This window comes from Pimephales promelas, chromosome 1, assembly GCF_988280905.1.
Source record: "Pimephales promelas chromosome 1, fPimPro1.hap1.1, whole genome shotgun sequence".
Classification (NCBI taxonomy): Eukaryota; Metazoa; Chordata; class Actinopteri; order Cypriniformes; family Leuciscidae; genus Pimephales; species Pimephales promelas.
Window position 1 is genome coordinate 50,541,905 of NC_142769.1, and position 18,626 is coordinate 50,560,530.

Genomic DNA, 18,626 nt, shown 5'->3' on the forward strand with positions numbered 1-18,626 from the left:
TTGGTCAACTCAGGCCCAGTGAGTAGAAAGTCATTTAAAGACACACCTTCGTACCTCGCAGAGCAATCGAACACGACTCTAATTTTTCCAGGTTTCTAAGGGTTATAGACCCCATGATGAGGGATGTACCAGGAGGGGCTTTTGTCCAGTTCGTCAGGTGGAACCTTTTCCGCATCTCCACGTGTTATTGTTTCATTCATGAATGTTGTGTAGTCTTTGTGGTATTGCGTGTCTTTCTCAAATCTTTTCTTTAGACATTTGAGTCTGTGTTCGGCACAGATTTTGTTAGCTGGCAGATTTGGTCTGTCCTTCTTAAAGGGTAAGGGCAACTCACAGTGACCATTCGCTTTCATTTTCACTCCTTCTTCCATTATGGAAATGAAACGCAAATCCTCTTGGGAGAAGTGAGCGTCCTCCACGCGGCGTTCATTGAAATCAGACTCCAGTACTTTTATCACATCTAGAGGTGTGACTAGCTCTTTGACTTGTGTACGACAGACGTACACAGGGGCGTGGTAGTGGGGGGAAAAGTGGACCTGACTACCCAGGGCCCCGTCTAGGGAGAGGGCCCTTTGAAATCCCACCAATTTTTTAAAAAAATTTTTTTTAAACCTAATTAGAATTAATTGGGCCCTCCAATTGATGTCATTAATAATAATTTTAAAAAAAAATTGACCAAAATGAACTCAGTGCCAGACACTCTGGACCCCCTTCCAAATGGTTTAGTCCGCAACGCGTCGACCGCCCATAGACGCAGCGGGCGGCAAACAAGTAATAACGCAGTGAGTCTAGAGCCTGTAACGGGAGCCTGATCTGATCATGCTGTGCAAAAAGCCCAAATCGGGCTTTAAAAAAAAGAAAGAGAGGAAAGAAAAAAATGCGGGGAAGCAGCTGATGACTGCTTTCTTCCCAAAAGGTGAACTGAGTTTGCTATATGCACCTAACGTTACATCCAATTAAAGTTAACGTAACTTAGTCAACTCCAGACAGCTGCTGCTAATGCAGGGTTCCAGACTGCGACCAAAATTGGTCTCATATGCGACCATTTTTTTGAGAATTTGATTGTGCGAGTTAAAATTGTATGTGATGTGGTCGCGTCGCATATATACGAGTGGACGCTCGCGCAAAAGAACACCGACCGTTGTATCAGCTGCTGCAGACTGCAGTCCGTAACTTATGTTCAAAACGAACGAGTAGGCTACATCATGAATCCATTTTCCAAACTGTGTTTTTGACTTATCCTGAATCACTACGCCTGTTATAAGTGTTTATATTCGGACTATTTTTTTATCCCGGATTCCCGGGGTTGACTCGGATGCGAAGTTTCCCAGTGACTGCGTGACTCGCCATAGACATTAATGGATAGAAGTAGCTCCGGCAACAGTGTTCTTCCGCAAGACACATAGACGTCACGCGCGCATTGCACACTGATGGTGGAACACGGCAATTACGAATTCATGAATAAAAATATAAAAATGAAAATGTCTCAGGAAACAAATTATTACAAAATGCAGGAGGTAAGGAGTGTGAGATTTCTGATTTTTGAACTAACTTATAAAATTTGATAACGAAAAATCTGTTTTAGCTTGTTGTAATACTCAAATGCAATGTACATTTGAATGTTTAATGATTTTTAAAAGATAGAAATATGATGCTAATAGAAAAATTACAGACACAGAAGATTATGATTCAAATGTAAATAGATAGATTGAATGTAATTCAAATGTAAAATTCTTAAAATTACAGATTAAAATTACTGTCCAAAATCCATGAAAATCCTGAAATTTGGCAATGATAATTAATATATTACAGGTATTTATGGTAAGCCTTTGCTGGCTTTGGTCCATTAAAACCACTATTCATCGGCATGCATTGATTAATCCCATGGCATGTAGCAAAAAAAAAAATAAAAAATAACCGCGACGAAATCAAATGCTGATGCGACCAGCTGAGAAAGTTGGTAGCATCAGTTTAACCTGGTTTCTGAGGGTATACAGTTGTCTCTCGTGTTCTTGTGTTCTACTATTTAAAAATAAATGTTTTTCATTTAAAACTTGCATCAGTATCATGGATCAAAATGTTAGTACACAAAACCGTTGTAGCCTAAGGTTTAAAGGTATTTGAGCACAAGTAGGCCAAATGCATCAATTCAGGTGGTGAATGAAAGAACCAGTCATTACTATAATCTGATTTTATTATTTAAACACTGTTTATATTTGTTTATATTCAAATAATTAAAAAAATACATTTCATTCAAAATTGAATTTTCACTTTGCTAACCCGCATCGTACAATGCCATGTGTAGGGGGCCCATTGACATTGAGAGTGTACAGGGCCCAGAATTTGGTGCTACGCCCCTGGACGTACATGACTTCATTTGGTAAGGAGTTTGATGACTGAACAGAAGGTGTCACTTCTTTCACTATGACTCTGTGGCTGCTTCCTATAGCGTCACCATAGTCCACACAGGGATCAGTACCGCCGACTATAGTCCAGCCAAGATCTGTTCTTTGAGCGAATGGTTCATTGTCCTTTCCTGACACCACTTCTCTGGGTAGCAGAGCTTGCGAACAGTTATACCCTATAAGCAGGCCGACATCGCACTCTATCATGGGAGGGATCTCTTCAGCAAGGTTCTCTAGGTGAGGCCATGCTCTTGCCGTCTTAGGTGTGGGAAGATGACTTAGATTGGCAGGGATAAAGTCTCTGGTGTATGTAGTTGGGAGAGGGATTCTCTTGGATGTGTAGAAGCCTCTGATTTGTAGCCCAAATAGCTTTTGACTTGTAATGACTGTGTCCCTGGATGACAGTGTGGAAAGTTTCAACTGCACTTGTTTCCTTTCTGTGATTAAAGCGTCTGCCTTTTCTTGAAGAACGAAAGTGGTGTCGCTCTGACTGTCCAGAAGGGCATAGACAAGAATCTCGTGTTCTGGATCGCTTGTTGTGGACAACCAAACTGGAACGATTGTGGATGTGAGATCACTGTTAGTGTTTTGGACAACACGGTTGGATATTGCCTTGTTTGATGTTTCTGAACTTGGTTGTTTGGTTTCCCTTGTGTCCTTTTGTTCCTTGTCAGGATCATTTGTCCTTTTGACTTCCCTGTCACGTTCCTGATGTAAGCATGTTGGATGTTTCCCTTTGCATGTATTACAAACACTTCTCCTTTCACATTTTTTTGAATGGTGACCAGGGTTGAGACATCCAAAGCACAAGCCCTTTGTTTGTACAAACTTGACTCGATCAGCAATTGACTTGTCCATGAACTTTCGGCAGACATGAATTCCATGGTTTGGTCTTTCACAAAAGATACACATCTTAGTGTCTGATTTCTCTTCAGAACTGCTTGCTAACACTTTTGCACCCACACTTCGGATCTTTGAGGTCTTTGTTTTTTCAAAGTCACTTGCCTTTAGTGCATGAAGCGATGTTATTGGATTGCACGCTATCTTCGCCTCTCTTGTAACAAAGTCGACAAAGTTGCTGAATGTCGGAAATGACCCACTTTGTTCTTGTATGTCAATGACTTTTCTATTCCAGCTCGCCGTTAACCAATCAGGAAGCTTGCTGAGTATTTTCTGATTTTCGCTGCAGTCATTGAGAACTTCAAGATTCTTAATCTGGAACATTGCTGCTTCACAGCCTCTGAGAAAGTCTGAGAATTCTTGTAGTTCAGCACTGTCCTTTGGTCCTATCCTTGGCCATGATGTGAGCTTATCCCTGAAGGCTTTGGCGATTACAAATGAGCTTCCATACCTTTCCTCCAGAATGTTCCATGCTGCAAGATATGCTGTGTCCGTTCCTAACAGGAAATAACTCTCAATTGCTTTTCTTGCTGGCCCACCAACATATTTCCGGAGGTAGTAGAGCTTTTCATTTACTGGGATGTTCTTCCTGTCTATCAGGGTTTGAAAGGACATTTTCCAATCCTTATACTTGAGTGGGTCTCCAATGAAGACTGAAGGTTCTGGCACTGGTAAACGGCTTATGTTAATTGACTCTGCTAACGCCCTGGCTAATGCAGTAGTGCTGTCTTCTTGTGTAGCATTGGTTGCACGTTGCCAGCTTGTGGCCTCTTGTGGCACAGTGCGTTGTTGCGGGTGAAATTCTGGCAAACTAACCAGGTAAGGTGTGGCTTCTTTCGGCCTGGACTTACTGTGTAGAAGCTCTGATATTTCTTCATCTGAAGTTGATTCTTGCTCGTAGACTTTCAGACGTGCTTCGGCGGCTTTCATTTTCTTGACAGTTTCTAAGCGTTCTATCTGCCTTCGCTTTTCTTCTAATGTCTTCTGTTTTTCAGCATTTTCTGCTTCTTGTTCTGCAAGTCTTTTTCTGTTTTCAGCTTCAAGATTTTCAAGTTCCCTTTGCTCATGCTCCATTTCTTGCATCACTTTCAAGGTAGCTTCAATTGCAGCCAGTTCTGCTGCTGCTTCTTGTTTCTTTGCAGATGAATTACTCGAATGGCTTGAACGCGTGGTTGCACTACCTGTATGTTTGGACCTGTAAGATGCTGAAGATTGGAACACTGAGCCAGCCTCACTCCAGTGAGTTGACCTTTTAGCTGGGTATTTACCACACTCCTCTTCTTTAAGGATCTCTGATGCATGTTCTATTATCTTTGCAGAAACAGCATGACATGTGTCTATTCGACGACGAGTGTCACTGTCAGGAGTGTTGTGACTGCGCAACTCGTGATAGGTTTGCTTTACTTCTCCAGCAGCATTTTGGACGCTTACAATGTGATCCCGTAAGCTTGCAGTGTTAGGTGCATCGAGTGCTCTCTTAGCTTGTTTGACAATAGCTTTCCATTTGTCATAATTAGTCTTAAAACGACACTGAAGCTTATTCACTCTTTCTTCGTGTAGAGCCTGGCCCTTTTCAGTAAGCTTTCTGTTTCTTTGGCTTTTTCTCAAAGCATCTTCAGCTACTTGACTTGAATTTGCCTCTTTTGGTGGGTTTGAGTCTACAGTTTCTTCAACGGGGCTTGCTTGATCCTGCAACTTCACAGCTTCACTTCCTTGGACTTCAGGCTCAGCCATTTCACTACTTGAGCTAATGTATGTGTGTTGACTTAAATTCAGATTACTTGTGTTTGTAAAATTACCTAGATTAGTTTAAGGCACTATGGATATAATACTCTTAAACTGTAAATATGAACTCTGTTAGAATTAACTAAAAAAATGTGTAAACACCTTAATGCAAATAATAAACTGTTTTCACCTTGTATGAAAATAAAGAAAATTGACCTTCAATGTCAAAGAAAAACAATATGACTTAACTATGCCTTAGTGCACCTTTAACTTTGCAATATAGTGTTAGAATGTGCAATTTGCAATGTGCAAACTTAATCTTAATTTCAGACACATACACTTCAGCCCCTTTTAGCACTTTAGAGTCCCTTTAAAGTTAGCAGAATCAAACTACTTCTTAACATTTAACTTGTTTAAATGTGTTACTTATTTGTTGCTTGAATCCACGACACTTCTGACTCCGGTTGCCACTTGTCGGGTTTCCGTTCATGCAGTCCGAGTTGTCTTTGATGCTCGTGAGCGTAGTTAACGATGTAACGAGCTGTTCGTTTATGGCTCCGTCGCAACCGGCACCGCTCTCTTCTCCTCCAACCCGAAACAGGCTGAGTTCTGACTGTTACTCCCCTCGAGGTTTAATAAAGGCTCAAGTCATTCCTGGATTTTCACGGGCATATTTATTCATGACGGACATGTCTTTACATGTTCACTTGTTGCATTTCCAAATTGCCGTCAGAACTGGTATATAAAACACAGAAAACGTAAATTAACCTTAAATTCTTGACATATTTGCAGACAATACTAAACAGAAATCACAAACTAAAAAATAAAGTATACATTTATGCAATGTAAAGTAAATTGGCTTTGTTACAAACACAGTCACGTAACACATGACAAAGAAAGAGAAAATATACCTCATTGGCCACATGCACTCGAGAGGGTAAACTTAGAAGGGTATTCGTCTTCAATCCTCAACAACAAAACTTATGAATAATCTTTACAGTCTTCCATGGCTTTTTAGAAAACCGCAGCACATTTCTCTTATCTAGATCTTTGCGAGTGTACCCATAAAGCGTCCCTATAGCAACAAATTATGATTTTCGCACGGAACAAAAAATAAGTTCCACCCTTTTCCTCACAGTTTTTAACAAAAGAAATAATCATGAAATTATTATTTATTGACCATGAAACATTTCAATCATATGATTTTTAACCTCATATATTTATATTTTAATTGTGAACAATATTTAACAGAAATGCATAAGTTGCCTTTGATTGCAGCTACATAATGTATATAATGTAGAATATAAAATATCAGCGGAGTGAAACTCGATCACTTCGTTTGTGGTTTACAAATCGGTTGGTTCGATTTTTTTCATTTACGCTCAAACGCCCCTTTCATCTGATTGGTCAAACCGCTCCGCCTTCAGTACGAGCTTTTCTTTCTGTCCGGCAGAATAAGAGTCACGAGTGCGGCATTGACAAATGCACTTTAATAAAATAATGTCTGAAACCACCACTCACTGTTAACTACGCACAATATTTGAAGCAGAAATATGTTGCTGGTCACGTAACTCAATTAGTGTGAGCCACATACGCCTACATATGACAGATTATTTTAGCATGATGTATTTCGCATTGATAAATACTGTGCAAATAGTTCAGTGTTTTTGGATAAAAGGGAAATGGAAATAAAAAATCAATAGGCTACTAGAGGTAACAGTACCATGTCCGTAACATGAGATGTCTATAGACGACCTTCGGTTACATTAGAAATAGGGGATAACACTGTATAAAAATACTGTATTAAAATCATTATGTCTAAAGTTCCCGCATAAAACATGAAAACCCAACAACCCAGTGGGAATATATCCTTGTTGTGTAAAACATCTGTTCATAATCTGTGATTACACAATTCCAATACGAATAGCACCGGGAGATCATCAACAATCATCAGTCCAGCTAATCTCACAGTGGGATCATATTCAGAATGTCCTTCTCGTAAAACACACAAATGGGCTTCCTTTGTAACATACATTTGTGCATAAATGTTTGCATTCAAGTTTTTCGTACAGACAGACAGATTAATAACTAAACTGTGTATCTGATTTGTCATTTTTTTCTGCTTTTCTTCCCGCATGCACACTGTTACTTTTGACTATGTTTGTCCTTATTCTCATTTTTAATCAAATTGTACCTTCTGATAGTCATTCTGTGTGTGTAAAGTGATTTAATAATGTCCAAGATTTCTGGTTTTATTTTCAAATTATTTTGAGTTAATCTTAATCCAGAAATGTAGGAATTTTACTCCAATAATTAGATTAAAAAACATTTAGCCCAATCTGCTGCTAAACTGGGTTGTTTCTAACTCAGCAGTTTTTACCACAGTATATTATTGAACTGTATTATGCTACTTTGGCTCATGACCTCATCACATTGCATGTTTAAGTCAGTAATATTTTTACACTCTTAAATTATGTAAGATTTATAAATATTGCACAAGCTGTAATTCTGTGACATGTACATAGAAAATAAAAGTATAAGTAATACGTATTATAGGCTCAGTTTACATGTGTGGCATTCTATACCCAGTCTTTTAGTTTATACAAGGTTTATCTGTATATAATCTATGAATAAATACAATTTTTTATGTAATCAATACAAACTTCCAACAAACTAGATATGTCCTTTTTAATACAGTGTTTGTCTCAAGGAGGTTTTGAGTTCATAAACACTAACATTGATCATGATACTGTGATTCTGTTTTAATCAATATTTACTCATATGTGTATTAATACAGGAAAACCTGTACTGAAGGTGAAGCCAGATCAGCGTGTGTTCAGAGGAGAGACAGTCACTCTCATATGTGTCATACAGGGAGGAGAAAACATTCAGTGGAGATACAGCTGGATTAAAGATGGACACACTGTCAATTCATATACAACAACAACAACAACAGCAGATTACAGTTTCACAGCTGATGTGTCTCTCAGTGGTGAATACAGATGTAGAGGACAGAGATCAGACTCACACACAGAAAGTGCTGCTGTTACACTGACTGTATCAGGTGAGTCTTCATATTCACATCTGTTTAATCATCATTTAATATCCATATTTCAACACTTATGATCTTCTGTATCCGCCACGTCTGTTCTTATAAGAAATTCACTTTTAGTCATGATTGTCTTCAGATGAAGTGTCTTGTGTGTGTGTGTGTGTGTGTGTGTGTGCGTGCGTGCGTGCGTGCGTGCGTGTGTGTGTGTGTGTTGCACATTTTTATCAGGATACTTTTATAAAATCATGTAAATTGTGACTTTCCAGTGTTAAAGACGTCTGTACAGATGAAGTGAAACTTCTTCATTCACACCTGTTTAATCATCATATAATATCCATATTTCAACACTTATGATCTTCTGTATCAGCCACGTCTGTTCTTATAAGAAATTCACTTTTAGTCATGATTGTCTCCAGATGAAGTGCATGACATGTTTGTCGTGTGTGTGTGTGTGTGTGTGAGTGTGTGTTGCACATTTTTATCAGGATAGTTTTATAAAATCATGTAAATTGTGATTTTCCAGTGTTAAAGACGTCTCCATCTTTGAGATTTACTTTAGTCACTGTTAGTTTGGTTACAGGAGATATTTAATAATAGAAAAGATGAGATTTGTCCGAGAGAATGACGTGACTTACAGACACTGATGTGAAATGAGTTGATGAAGTCTTCAGATATTCTGATGAAGTTGATTCAGTCTCAGTATCTCCTCATATGAGCTTTAGTTGGAGATCTTCATCTCTCCTTCAGGAACTTCATTCTGCTTTCTGTGGCGAGTCAGAGCCTCAAAACAACTGACATGATAAAACTAATGACAGAACAGCAACAAAACACAACTAATACTATGAAATATGAGACAAAATCATCATGACTCATCATGTTAGTCTGCCTGAATCAGCTTCAACATCAATATTAGAATATATTAGAACATGTTTCTTCTCTAAAAGATCTTAATTATCATCGAGACGATTCCTCCTGATCTCATTAATACTGTATGTAAATATCAGCGGAGTGAAACTCGATCACTTCTAGTGTGAAACGGCAGGAATGTCAAGAATAATCCTGTGTTCAGAAGATACATGAAGGACACATGGAGTCCCGTCTCAAACAATATCAATGATGTGGGAACGGAAGGCTTTCAGTTTCATTGTTATCCTCAATTTACTTTGAGGACTAAACTATGATTCTGTTACAATGCACTGAAAGAGATGTTTGAGTCAGTTTGTGTTTCTGTGTTTCTTCTCAGATTTACCCACATCTACAGTGACTGTGACACCAGCCGGTCCTGTATTCACTGGAGAAACAGTCAAACTGAAGTGTGTGATAAACTCTGATCACAGTAACTGGAGATATGAGTGGTATAAAGACAGTGTAAAGTTACAGACGTCTGATCGTTACACTGTAAACAGAGACACTCTCACTATCAGAAGAGCTACTGAGTCTGATCAGGGTCAGTACTGGTGTAAAGGACAGAGAGATGGAAGACCAAACTCATCAACATCAAGCTCTGCTGTTTCTCTCTCTGTGAAGGGTGAGTTCAACATCATAAACTCTCTCTGATACAGTAAATCGAGACACTGTTCAGACTGAACTACAGTCTTATTAAATTCAGTAAACAGGGCCAATAATTAACACTCATCATAAGCCAAATGTGAGTAAAAATCAGCGAGTGTGTGAACGGTGTCAGTCGGCCAGTTTCTACACAAAGTGAACAACAGTGAATGACACTCTGTACAGTTGACGTGTCAGCGCTTCATCATCACGAACGTTTCAGCCTTTCCAATGTAAATATTCAAGAGCTGGAAGTGAAACAGCGAAAGGGAATTCGTAACTTGTGTGTGTGGTCCGTCCGTGTATCTTTTGGTCATTTGATTTCCTGTTTGGAATGGAATAACGAGAAATGAAAACCAGTTTGTTTATTTGTTTCTTTGAGTTTAAAAAAAAGAAAAAATTGATTTTGGGTTGATTTTTCATTTTTCGTTTGTGGTTTACAAATCGGTTTATGGGTTCGATATTTCATTTACGCTGAAACGCCCCTTTCATCTGATTGGTCAAACCGCTCCGCCTTCAGTACGAGCTTTTCTTTCTGTCCGGCAGAATAAGAGTCACGAGTGCGGCATTGACAAATGCACTTTAATAAAATAATGTCTGAAACCACCACTCACTGTTAACTACGCACAATATTTGAAGCAGAAATATGTTGCTGGTCACGTAACTCCATTAATGTGAGCCACATACGCCTACATATGACAGATTATTTTAGCATGATGTATTTCGCATTGATAAATACTGTGCAAATAGTTCAGTGTTTTGGATAAAAGGGAAGTGGAAATAAAAATAATTATATAATTATAAGTATATATAATACTATGTTAAAATCATTATGTCTAAAGTTCCCGCGTAAAACATGAAAACCCAACAACCCAGTGGGAATATATCCTTGTTGTGTAAAACATCTGTTCATAATCTGTGATTACACAATTCCAATATGAATAGCACCGGGAGATCATCAACAATCATCAGTCCAGCTAATCTCACAGTGGGATCATATTCAGAATGTCCTTCTCGTAAAACACACAAATGGGCTTCCTTTGTTACATACATTTGTGCATAAATGTTTTCATTCAAGTTTTTCGTACAGACAGACAGATTAATAACTAAACTGTGTATCTGATTTGTCATTTTTTTTCTGCTTTTCTTCCCGCATGCACACTGTTACTTTTGACTATGTTTGTCCTTATTCTCATTTTTAATCAAATTGTACCTTCTGATAGTCATTCTGTGTGTGTAAAGTGATTTAATAATGTCCAAGATTTCTGGTTTTATTTTCAAATTATTTTGAGTTAATCTTAATCCAGAAATGTAGGAATTTTACTCCAATAATTAGATTAAAAAACATTTAGCCCAATCTGCTGCTAAACTGGGTTGTTTCTAACCCAGCAGTTTTTACCACAGTATATTATTGAACTGTATTATGCTACTTTGGCTCATGACCTCATCACATTGCATGTTTAAGTCAGTAATATTTTTACACTCTTAAAGGTGCCATCTGGGAAAAAAAAATCAATTCATACACCATATTCCATACCAGATGGGGGCAGTATACCTCCAGAAAAATACCTCCGCGGCCGCGCGCACTCATGTCTTCAAACAACACGGGCGAGCGGGTCTCCCTCGCGCATATTAATCAGTAAAACTAATAGTAAAAGGTTGGAGGACCGCAGTTTCACGTGGATCATTTGGAGATTTTCAGAGATTAAAAATGAACAACATCTCAATACTAAATTATAAAGGCCGTCTCATTGACAAGCCGGTGCATTTCGACGATATGGGAAAATTAAAGCCCAGGCATTTTTAGTTTATGGTATTCGTTTTGTTCATGTTACATTTTTATCATTAGTTTGAATTAATTTGACAGACAGCATTCTCTGATGTGGACCAAGCTAGCGCCTTTCAGAGCTGCCCACTCTCACAAATTCACTGTGAGACACAAAACTTTTCACACACTCACGCCACATCCATTTTGTCATGCACAGAAAAGGACACAGAGACCGATCTCAGCTCTCAGATTCTGTTCATTTGATTACGCAATTCAAACAATAAATGCAGTTTTGGCGCTTGTAAATGTTAGACGACAGATCCCTAGCGCACGTGAACCGATCATCTCTACTAGATAATGGTAAACGAACACGAACACTGTTGAAAGATATGTTACAACTTACCAAAATGTATTCCTCATGCATAATATCGACCAATCATTTATTTAACTCATCCCTGAACTGAAATTTAGTAGCGGGCTGTATTTCCACACGACATGACATCAGGTTCAAGTACACACAAGCCGGCGCGACTCACTCGTGTTACTGCAGTTTGGCTGGTGGTAACGTTGCCCGCCCGCATACCGCCTCCCATGGCCGAAACTGGTATTACGGCACCTGCCGGGCCGGGGCTAATAATTTAGCATGCTAATTTAGGTTATATCTCGGCAGCACTATAACTTGCCAGTTTTTTAATAACATCATTGCACTTATTTCTTCTCATTCTTTTGATGTGTGTAGCTCATTTTTTGGATATTTGTACCTCAATTATTCCATATGGCACCTTTAAATTATGTAAGATTTATAAATATTGCACAAGCTGTAATTCTGTGACATGTACATAGAAAATAAAAGTATAAGTAATACGTATTATAGGCTCAGTTTACATGTGTGGCATTCTATACCCAGTCTTTTAGTTTATACAAAGTTTATCTGTATATAGTCTATCAATAAATGAAGAGTTCAGATGCAAAAGCCTCTAAATGCCATTTGAAATTTTCTTCTTTAATGATGATTTTTATCAAACTTGTAAATTTAAGTTCAGTGATTTCACTTAAATGGCAATGATAATTACCTATTAATTGTTATTTAAGTGAAATTACTGAACTTAAATATACAAGATTGATAAAAATCATCATTAAAGAAGAAAATTTCAAATGGCATTTAGAGGCTTTTGCATCTGAACTCTTCAAATAAAAAAATGTATGTAATCAATACAAACTTCCAACAAACTAGATATTTCATTTTAATACAGTGTTTTTCTCATAAGGAGGTTTTGAGTTCATAAACTCTAACATTGATCATGATACTGTGATTCTGTTTTAATCAATATTTACTCATCTGTGTATTAATACAGGAAAACCTGTAGTGAAGGTGACGCCAGATCAGCCTGTGTTCAGTGGAGAGAGAGTCACTCTCACATGTGTCATACAGGGAGGAGAAAACATTCAGTGGAGATACAGCTGGATTAAAGATGGAAACACTGGCTATCCATATACAACAACAACAGCAGATTACAGTTTCACAGCTGATGCGTCTCGCAGGGGTAAATACAGTTGTAGAGGAGAGAGATCAGACTCACACACAGACTTCAGTGATGGAGTTACACTGACTGTATCAGGTGAGTCTTCATATTCACATCTGTTTAATCATCATTTAATATCCATATTTCAACACTTATGATCTTCTGTATCCGCCACGTCTGTTCTTATAAGCAATTCACTTTTAGTCATGATTATCTTCAGATGAAGTGTCTTGTGTGTGTATGTGTGTGTGTGTGTGTGTGTGTTGCACATTTTTATCCGGATATTTTTTCAAACATCATGTAAATTGTGATTTCCCAGTGTTAAAGACGTCTCCATCTTTGAGATTTACTTTAGTCACTGTTAGTTTGGTTACAGGAGATATTTAATAATAGAAAAGATGAGATTTGTCCGAGAGAATGACGTGACTTACAGACACTGATGTGAAATGAGTTGATGAAGTCTTCAGATATTCTGATGAAGTTGATTCAGACTCAGTATCTCCTCATATGAGCTTTAGTTGGAGATCTTCATCTCTCCTTCAGGAGCTTCATTCTGCTTTCTGTGGCGAGTCAGAGCCTCAAAACAACTGACATGATAAAACTAATGACAGAACAGCAATACAACACAATTAATACTATGAAATATGAGACAAAATCATCATGACTCATCATGTTAGTCTGCCTGAATCAGCTTCAACCTGATCTTCTTAGCGACAATCGGAGCCAGCTGACAAATTAAACTTTTGCTGAATCCCGTAGAAAGGATGGCAAACACATCTTTCCGATCGACAAATGCCTTGATTTTCTCTGTTTGTCTTTTTAAATTATTGCGCTGTCGATTGCTTTTACAAGAGACTTGATAGTGATATCTATCCACCTGTTTCCTGTACAAAATAAAGTGGGAGCATCTTCCGGTCAGGCGGCAGAAGTAGCACACCAATGGTATTTTGCATGATTTAGCAAAGAGGCTAGGTGTTTTTCGGATAATGTTTTACTAATTAAACTAAGTCACAAACCTTTGTGAGAGATGTCGTTACAAGCTCATGTGCTGTTCGCGGTTGTACATATAACCCGACTAGACTAATTCAGTGGCAAATTTTAGTCTCCAACAATCTTAGACTAAAGATTTTAAGTGAAAGCTACTGTGAAGTAACATATTCAGAACATGAATGACACACAGTAAACATTTCATAGTACATATGATATAATATAGGCTTTAATATATATAGCCTAAATTTATCAGGTCTATGAGGCAAGTAGACGCTGAGTTAAAGTTCAATTATGAGATGAGCTGCAGTTCAGGCTCTGTGTCTTGATTATTGTCTGCTATATTTACTTATTATTTATTAAATCCACGTTTGATGATGAAACCTTGATTCAAATTTAGATATAATTAATACTTTAAATAAAGGCTCAGTGCTTTCTGTTGAAGGTCTCTGTGAAAGTTTTAAAGCAGTCTTTTAGTGCCGCTTTCAGGGAACTGTCACGTAACATTTTTCCTAAATACGAACATGAAAAATAAAATAAAATTAATATTTTATGTTCTGTGGAGAGCCAACCCTTCTTCATCCGGTGGCTAGTATTACTTTAGGTTTGCGCAGTGTAATTCACACATTTCACAGAATTACTAAAAAATGTTTTGCACCTAAAAGTTAAAGATTTATGTCCCGCATGTGTATTTCCCTCATATTAGATATAAAATGCATGTGTAATATTTTTCTAATGTCTGGACTCCTTTATTAATGGAGTATGATATATAAACAGAAGTTTCAATAGCCTATATTAAATGCATTTTCTGAGAATTCATATTTCAGGTTTTGACTGTTGTCACGTCCGTAACGCTGGAATTGCCCAATTTTATATCATTTATATAAATCTCAATTAGTTTTGTGGTATAGGTCTACGTATTTTATAATGCTAATTTCAAATATAGTAAAGTTATGGTAGCTATTTTGGATCTGGACGGGAAGGATATCTGTGAGTCTCGTGATTCTGTCTGAATTTGGGTCTTTATCAGTTTAAAACACAAAAAATCCCAACACACGGAACTTAAGTGTGATAACGACAAATATATTTTAGGTGGCTTTTCCCCACTATCATTAACATGGCTTACCTATAACGTTGACAACATGAACTGAGGAAAAGATGACGCACTTCTCATGTAGCCAACGCTACGGTACATCAAGAGGCCCAAACAGCGCTAAAGGCAGTAGCACCTCATTGCAGTACACGAGATCCAGGGGGCGGAGTCAGATCCAGATCTGAGGGGTGGAGTTGGGTAGGTTAAGGTGGGAGTAGTTGGATCTGGATCTGGATCCGACTCCTCCCCGTGGATTTCCTGTTCTGTAGTGAGGACCATCTCGCTAAAGACCATCTTGCTTGAATCTGTTTTAATAGAATAGCGTTATGGGGACATCTTATGGACAACGCAATATACTGCCTTACATAAATAATGATTAATCGATAGTCGAATGAATGAATGAGTGTGACGTCTCGCTTGTTTACTTCGAACCGGACCCACACGCCAACTTTTGGCGCAAGGCCTCATGGGACGTAGGAGACTTGTGGATAAACATCTCAATTCTCCAGCGGCGGCCATCTTTGAGGGAAACCAGTTCAACCCAAGCGCTCTTTGATAACGTGATGATTACGTAACTGCAGATCATCTGTCCATCATCGTATAAAGCCCGCCCTGGCAATCTGATTGTCCCGAAGATTTCTGAACTGATCATAATTACTCCTCAATGGATCGAGTCCAGACCGAACTTTCCGACCAAAAATGTTGTGGGCGGGGTTCGGGCTGGCATCCAGGCTACATGATCACACAACCAATCGAGAGACTTTTACTCTCCTTCACACTGCTGATAAATAGTTGTCACTCCTCTTTAGAAAGGCTTGATTTTATTTTATTGTCTGTTCTTGTGTTACAAACTATTTGAAGGAGCAAAACTGAATGAAAATGAATGCAGAGGTCTGAAGATGTTTTTTTTAAAGTATTTTTGAAGTGTAAAACACAACATTCATGACAAGAGTCCTGATAAACAGAGAAACACAACAGATAAAGTCGTCCGTCTGACGCATGTGAACACAGATCTGAAAAACAGCTAAAAATAGTTCTGTTAATGGCTGATAAATACATTAATAATCATAAAACATTCTATTATATGTAAAATACATTGCTTTAATTTGCTTTTCAGAAGTTATTGTCATCGTTTTGTACCTGATTATAATTTACAGTTCCTTAAACATTTGATTTAAAATGAAAATTGTCATAATTTGATCTCACACACCCTCTTTTTTTCAAAATCTGTGTTTTTCTTCATTAGAACAAAACTGAACATTTGTTTAAAGTAGTTATATTCATATCTGTTTAATGCTACTATAAAATCCATATTTCAGGACTTATTCTCTTCTGTATGAACTACAAACACTGAATGATTTGTGTAACACAGGTGAACTCTGACTCTGGAGGATCTGAATCTGTTGTTGTTCTCCTGCAGATCTACAGCCGAAGCCTGAACTCACATCAGATCCTGCAGGAGCTGCACTGACTGGAAACACAGTGACTTTGACCTGTCGCATGGATCCGTCCACTGGAGACTGGGACTCTTACTGGTACAACCACACACTGAAACCTGAGACAAAGAAGACACAAACACACTCCTACAGCCTGAAGATTGATTCAGTGTCTGATGGAGGCCAGTACTGGTGTAGAGCTGGAAGAGGGAAACCAGTCTATTACACACAATACAGTGATGCACTGTGGGTAAATGTTACAGGTGAGAGAGACTGTAGTGTGTGATGCAACAAATACAGATCAGAGACAATATCTACACAACTTCTGAAACTATAAATGCAATAATCTGTGTTTGTACAGTGAGTCCTAAAGCTGTGGTGACGGTACGACCTGATGAACGAGTGTTTAGAGGAGAAACAGTCACTCTCAGATGTGATATAAAGTGGGCAGGAGACACTGAGTGGACATACAGATGGGAAATAGAGGGAACCAACAACTGGGATAGAAACTCTGCCAGTCGATGTACAGAACAACACTGCTGCACTGGAGCTGATAAACAGACACACAGAAATGCTGTCAGTCGGTGCTCAACACAAGAGTTGATCATCAGCAGTGTCGATCTCTTTCACAGCGGTAATTACAGTTGTAGAGGAGAGAGATCAGACTCACAGAGATCACGCATCAGTGATGGAGTTACACTGAATGTCTCAGGTAAGTGTGTGTGTGAGTGTGTGTGTGAGTGTGTGTGTGATCAGCTTCTCCATCAGTTCCTCTACGGCTCTGTAACTCGTGATGTTTTGTTCAGCTGAAGCTCAGGCATCACTGCGAGTGTCTCCACAGCCGTGGCTGACTGAAGGAGAATCAGTGACTCTGATCTGTGAGGTTTCAGGCTCCTCTACAGGCTGGACGTTCAGCTGGTTCAGAGATCATGATCATCTGTCAGACAGCAGCAGAGGAGCTGGAGGATCTTACACTCTCAGTCCTGCTGCTCTACAGCACACAGGAGTTTATACGTGCAGAGCAGAGAGAGGACGACCAGCCTATTACACACACAACAGCAGCTCACACACACTGTGGCTCACTGGTGAGGGTTTCTGCTTGTGCTCATCCGCATCTGTGTTTCACTGCAGTCTCTGTGCTGTCAGTTCTGATGGAGATTTTCCTCTTTTCAGGAGTTTCTGCTTCAGTGTCTCTGGTCATCGATCCCAGCAGAAGTCAACACTTCTCATCTCAGTCTCTCTCTCTGAGCTGTGTGGATCAGAGTAACTCTACTGGATGGACAGTGAGAAGATACACAGACACACACACACGAACCTGTGCCAAACAAACAGGATCTCGATGTGTAATCGACTCTCTCAGCACATCTGACTCTGGAGTGTACTGGTGTGAGTCTGAATCTGGAGAGAAACGCCGTCCTCGAAACATCACTGTACACGGTGAGTCCGGTTTATAATCTAAATTCAAAACAAAAAGTCTATATACATTTTCTTATTTTCTGTACAGCTGCCAAACATATGTACAATTTGAATGGGTTTTCCCAGACATATCTATTATTATGATGTTAGATGAACCTGCCCTTAAATAGCACATAAAAACAAAGCAATCAAGTAATTCTCGTTCATCAGACAGATTAAGCTGCAAAATGGACCTGATTTTATTCCAGTGGTTAAACATCTGATACACAACCAACAAACCCTCATGACAATTTTACCTTTGTTGTAAATTGGTGGCTAATTGGTTGCTTTCGGTAAGGCATATGATGACATAAGGCATTCAAACCAATGAAATACTGTCAACAGAAAGTTTGCTCCCACTATTCACCTCTTTCCACTCTCTTAAACAATCCACCATAGGAAATATTAAAGAGAGTGGAAGTGATCAGCTTTTTCCATGTGACAGTGAATAACCACTAAGAAATAACAAGGAATTAATGTCATGGCAACCCAGCACGTCAATCGGCGCTCTAGTCTAGTTGCGCGGTACAAACTCGGGAACCTCTAATGAGGTGGAGTCCCGTCGCCTATTCCCCGATCTACAGTTCCTCTGCTGGTGCCACTTCGGCTAATAAGGCTTGGTGACCTGAGGATCACAGTGAGGGCTTCTCTGACAAGTCCACCTCCTGGGGTCGCTCGCTCACTCCTCTAGCGCAAGCATGCTGAGACTGCGTTTTGGGTGATTTATGTTCTCT

General features: G+C 38.8%; 1 protein-coding gene across 1 annotated transcript in view; it reads left to right on the top strand.

The window, feature by feature from the left end:
* LOC120461294 (basement membrane-specific heparan sulfate proteoglycan core protein) overlaps nucleotides 1–18,626 on the top strand; it is a 182,836-nt gene that overhangs the window by 154,162 nt on the left and 10,048 nt on the right. The window contains exons 16-20 of the mRNA XM_089131319.1: nucleotides 9,326–9,610; nucleotides 16,422–16,700; nucleotides 16,799–17,149; nucleotides 17,244–17,522; nucleotides 17,611–17,874. Of these exons, the coding sequence (XP_088987445.1) occupies nucleotides 9,326–9,610; nucleotides 16,422–16,700; nucleotides 16,799–17,149; nucleotides 17,244–17,522; nucleotides 17,611–17,874 (1,458 nt within the window). The remainder of the gene's footprint in view (nucleotides 1–9,325; nucleotides 9,611–16,421; nucleotides 16,701–16,798; nucleotides 17,150–17,243; nucleotides 17,523–17,610; nucleotides 17,875–18,626) is intronic.